General features: G+C 42.9%; 1 protein-coding gene across 2 annotated transcripts in view; it reads right to left on the reverse strand.

Moving 5' to 3' along the window:
* LOC100946134 (proton-coupled amino acid transporter 1) overlaps positions 1–5,661 on the reverse strand; it is a 39,705-nt gene that overhangs the window by 4,751 nt on the left and 29,293 nt on the right. For both annotated transcript variants that reach the window (XM_003782025.3, XM_023516537.1), the window contains one exon: positions 4,227–4,396. In XM_003782025.3, the coding sequence (XP_003782073.1) occupies positions 4,227–4,396 (170 nt within the window). The remainder of the gene's footprint in view (positions 1–4,226; positions 4,397–5,661) is intronic.

Consider the following 5,661-nt stretch of genomic DNA (forward strand, 5'->3'; position numbering starts at 1 on the left):
CAGGGCTGCAAATGGAAGTCCCTTTTCCTGTCCTAGCTGGACTGGACATCACAACTGAACCCTAAAGACTGACAGTGGAGAAGGCAAGAAGATTGAGTCTTCTACCAGCACAGCAGGGGAAGAGGATGCCCAAATCAAACTAGCATGAAAAGCCACTAGAGTTGGCTCGGCACCTGTGGCTCAAGTGGCTAAGGCGCCACTTAGCCACATACATCTAAGGTGGTGAGTTCGAATCCAGCCTGGGCCCGCCAAACAACAATGACGGCTGCAACCAAAAAATAACCAGGTGTTGTGGTGGGCGCCTGTGGTCCCAGCTATCTGGGAGGCTGAGGCAGGAGACTCACTTGAGCCCAGGAGTTGGAGGTTGCTGTGAGCTGTGACGCCACAGCACTCTACCCTAGGGGGACAGCTTGAGGCTCTGTCACAAAAAAAAAAGCCCTCAGAGTTCAGGTGCAGGGTGTCTGTTTTGCCATTTGAAATGGCTTTAACTTAATTGTAGAGACAGAGTAATCAACTACTTAGAAAGATACAGGGGCAACTAAGACCCCTTCTAGCACTAAATGTCTTTAACTTAATAAAACAGAGACCTAGGGAAGCGGCCAACTGAGAACACACCTAACCCCTATTCCCCCTGGAAAAAAAAAAAGAAAAAAAACAAGAAAACACCCCCATCTACAGAGGAAGACTGTGTACTCCTAACTGCAGTTCCACAGCTCTTATAGGAGCTTAGCTGTGCCATGTACAGAGAGGGAGGGAATTGTGGACACCTAAACCAGACCACACGATTACTCAAGAGGGCTCCAACAGAATTATTAAACAGCTTCCCTTCGGGCTAAGAGGCCCTACGAATCTGATCTTTAAACTGCTGAAGCAACGTGAGGCAAACGGTCATATTCAAAGAAGGAAATGACTGGGATCCTGGAGCTGTGGTTTTGGACCAGCATCAGGAAGAGCTGACTTATGCATCACAAATGGACACTTACAGAAATACCTCAGACATTTGGTGCTCTTGTGCTGGGAGTTCTTTCTGCTATTTTATCAGCCTCAATGCTGGTAAAACCTACCATGTGACTTTTAAATGTCTAGATATCTGTCTAAACTTAATAATAGTCTTGGACAGATATAAAAATAAAGAATTAATGAAAGCAAGGGGAACAACTTTCCTGTCCAAGGATTATTTTGGTAAATATCATTCACCGGTACAATTTACTATCATATATCCATGAAGTGATTAATGAAGAATGTGTATATTCCTGATATATGACCAAACAAAATGCAAAAGATGAAGTTACGTGTGTACCATGATTGCAATTATTTTTACAATCCACCCATGAAAACTAAAGCACAGAAGATAAAATATAAAAATCCAAATTACTTGGTTAAGTTAATAGGATACTAAGAATTTATACTACTTTCATTCCCAAATGCTTTTACGTTAGCTTTTTTTTTTTTAAAGCAATATCTTTGTAGAAATTTAAAATCAAGCTCAAAGTAGCTACATAAAATCACAGAATTTTGGAGTTGGAAGAAACCTCAGCAATCAGATACCCTTCCTATCTTACAGGGCCTTGTGAGGGTTCTTGGCCCAAATAGCACAGCTAATTAATGATGCTGCCTTTCTTCTCTGCAGTCTCAAGTCTAAACATCTCAAAGGCCAAAAGATACTAAGATGTCACTCTGTGTGGACCTGCAGGCTTCATGCACTAAAAGGTCTGACTGCCTGGAATGTCTTGTAGCTCTGTGTTCCAGTGTGGACAGGCCACTTAGCTGACACAGTTTTACATCGTTACACCTTCAATAAAATGTTTTTGAAATTCTCTTGCCTAACTCAAGTAAGGTGTTTCTCAAGTATGAATGGCTGTATAACAAGTGATTGCCCCCAAGGAAGCCAATAAAACAATTAATTCCTCCTTTCCTCCCTACTGCCCCAGGTGAAGCCAACCTCTTCCAGCCTCTCTACGCCAGATCTGGACATAAGCAATCTGCTAAATCTGCGTTTCCAACACTATGAGCTGGGAGTAAATGCTGTCCTGTACGAAATCATAATGAAAAGAGCACCATTCTCTGCAATGCTGGTTTCCCCTCCTCTCCTCTGTAAGAGTCTGAAATTAAGCATCAAAAAGTAGGCATCAGCCAGAGGAATTTGGGTGGGGGGCTGTGGGGAGGGGTGAGAAAGTTGAATTTCAAGGTAGGAAAAAAATATAAGGCCAGACCAAATCCCCCCATTCTCCTTGGAGATGCAGGGTGAGGAAGAGGAGGAAAGTTGGGGAAAAGATAGAGAAACACCAGAAAGAGCAACACAATAAATGGCCATTAAAATGTACGGAAGTAATGGGAAAAAATCTGCTACATCAAAGATCTAAAATCACACACCAATCAGCTTTGTGCTGAAAGGTCTGAAAGAATAGAGAAGCAAGAACAAAATCAACTAACATACATTTAAGTTGCTGCTGCAATAAAATGCCTCTAATGATTCCCACAGTGACTTCAAAGTCTCCAGGGAAGGTAAGAGAGGCCAGACTGCTCTCAGAGATGAAGGGGCCGCCTTCTTTAGTATGATGACAATGCAGGGCTAAATCCCAAGAGATCACAGGAGAAAGGAAAAACGACCTCATGCACTTGAAGATCAAAAGCAGCCTGTGTCCTCTGAGCACCCATGCTGTAGTGCGGAGACAAGACTGACAGAAAGAGCCAGGAAGAGGGAAGCCAAGACCAAGAGGCATCTAAGGACAGGACGAGGTCTGCAAATCAAAGACTGCTGCCTGCCGTGGGGTGCAGCGGAGATAAACCTGGCCGGAAGCATGGCATATGCTATGGGGGTGAGAAGAGTCAGGCTCATGTCACTGCCCCAGCTCCACTAAGCAGGGAGCAGGAGCTATTCAGTCAGTGACAGGCACACTTTTTCTAGAGGAACCACTCTGAAAAAGGAAGCAAATTACTTGAACTATCCCCATCCTTCTTCCAGCACCCTGTGGATTCAAGAGTTGGACCCTCAGGGTTGACTCTGTAAACACTGTACAGGCTGAAGCTGTCTCCTTTACTTCGAGCTGATTTGTCCATAATCTAAGTGTTGGGAGTTGCTGGCACAAGACAGCATTGGAGTCTAGAGCCATTAAGGCCATTTACTGGAAAACAGAATGTATCGTGTCCTTTTCAGTTGCTCTGGGAACAGCAGTTGGCTTCAGATAATCTTGGGCCCTGGATTAGCTGCTGTATGGGCTGTTTCTATAGCCGGATCTAGGAGAGGGCCTGGAGGCCTGACTGTGAGCAAGTGCTAGACAGCATGCACATCCTTCATGTCTGATACATTCAATACTGAATAAAATAAAAACCATCACACAGATCTATCTTACTCCAAAGATAGAAGCTCAAATTGAATAATTTAAGAAAATTTCCAGGGAAGTCTCAACATAATAAAGAAGTTCTTATCCCAAAAGAAAACCTAAAAAACCCTAAAAAAAAAAAAAAAAAAGAAAGAAAGAAAAGAAAAAGAGCCGAATAGAGTACATAAAAGAGAAATCTATACGCATTTCAATTTGAAAAGCAAATTGCCTAGAATTTAAATTAGACATTATAGACCAATTTGTTCAGAGGTTCTCCAGCCTACCAACACATAGAAGTTGCAGGAAATAGAAAAGAGAATTTACTTTCTTTTTTTATTTACTCCAATTTTCAACCCACAGCAAATAGGGTACTGTACTATTTTAACTCACACCCCTTGGCACAGGGTTAGGAGAAGGAGAGTAAAATACCCAATGATAAAGCTAACACCTAGTAAGCAGTAGAAATTTTCTACATATATTTAGTAAGACCTACACCTAAAAGTGCCTAGAATAGTATTATACAGGCTCAAAATGAAATATAAGGAATAGGCTGCCATGCTAGAAAAATGCTATTTGAAAAATAAGCAAACATGCGCCCTTGTGACAGGTACGGATTAAAAGGCTGTCGTTCTGGTTTTTACCTTACTTTCAATGGGATATTAGTTGTATGTGTTCACTCTGAATTGTGACCCTCTTTACAGCACATCACATCGTATAAACTACTGTTAGAGTACACGTATAAATAATTCATGTTACCACCTGGACGTCCTCGACTCAGAAAGTGATAAGACGTGGCAGTTTTCTGCACACCCAGCAGAGGAAGCTTCACTATAACACACACACTCGCTCATGCACACCCTGGGGTAGAAAACAAACAAGGCAATGAACTTGTTCTCTACTCACATGTCAGGCAGACGAGCACCGTGCGCACAAACAGGTCTACCACTAACCCGCAGCGCTGGGGCACGCGGGACACAAAGAAAGGAATGATGATCTCAGCCGGGACGTAGAACTGGAGTGCGTAGGTGAAAAAGATCCCGATGGAGTACAGCAGCTTCACTGACTGGTACAACCTGCCGAAAGAGCCAGGATACTTTCAAAGGCTGCTCGGCGCACCTATACATCACCAGGGAGAGTGCTAAACGGTCCCACGGCAACTGGGTGACACCTACCAAACGCACCTGTCCTTTGGACCCAGCAATTTCACACCTAGGAATTTATATTTCAGATGTGCTTATATACGTACACAAAAGCTTACATTCAAAATGTTTCCTTGCAGCACGATTTAAGAAGGCAAGACGGAAGACAACTTAAATATCAACCAGTGGGGAACTGGGTATCCCCATGTAGCTGTTAAAACATACAAGGCAGAACTGCAGGCCTTGGAGGATGAGGAACTGTCTCCATGTATACTATTAAGTGAAAAAGGCACAAGGCAATTGCGTCTACAGAGTGCTACAATTTGTCTAAAGAAAGAAAAAAGATGGGAAAAACACTCCTTTACATAGACATATGACAATCTTACAAACACTAAGTATCTCAGAAGGAAACAAGAAATTTAGGAATATGGTTGTCTCTGAAATGGAAAATTCTTAAAGTGGGGACTAAGGATTGGGGTAAGACAAGGGGTTAATGTTCTCTGTCTACCTTTTGGAGTCTTTGCATATCGGCATATATCTTTTAAAAATAAAAACAAAACATAAAAAGTCTATTTATATCCTTCCCATCCAATTCAGCACTTCCTACAATCGGATAATGACCAGGCAGATCCAAGAGGCGGGAATGGAATCCATCTTTCCTCTTTACCAAGGCTACCTTCTGCTCCCTGCACAGTTTCCCAGGGAGACTGTTAACTCACCCTGGGATTTCCCTATCTTAACACCCCAGTAGAGAAGAGGTCTGTGATCAGTAAGCGCTTTTACCTCTGACTTGGTCATTAAAGGGACTCCTAAGTAAAACTCCACTTCAAACCAGACCCTTAACCAGAAGTGTCAGGCAACAAGAACCACCTGGCCTGCCTACTGAGACTCTACTGACATGCAGTAATGCACTGTGTGTATAATGGGCACTGTTCCTGTACGGTTCAACTTAACACCCAGAAGATGTTCTTATGCTATAAGCAGGAGAGCATCCTTAGCAAGACATAGTTTGGTCTTACTTGCTCAGGGATAGACAATAAAAACTCCTTGGAAAAATCAGCTGGTGGCGCTATCATTAAACCTGGAGCAGCCCCAACACCCTCTGGAGTACTATGAAGTCTGAAATTGGGAAAACGGTATCTGCAGGGACAGCCCAATACAAATGCACCTGCAGGGACAGCCCAATACAAATGCACCTG

The sequence above is a fragment of the Otolemur garnettii genome, unplaced genomic scaffold (genome assembly GCF_000181295.1).
Source record: "Otolemur garnettii isolate 467f Iridium unplaced genomic scaffold, OtoGar3 scaffold00003, whole genome shotgun sequence".
In the NCBI taxonomy this organism is placed as follows: Eukaryota; Metazoa; Chordata; class Mammalia; order Primates; family Galagidae; genus Otolemur; species Otolemur garnettii.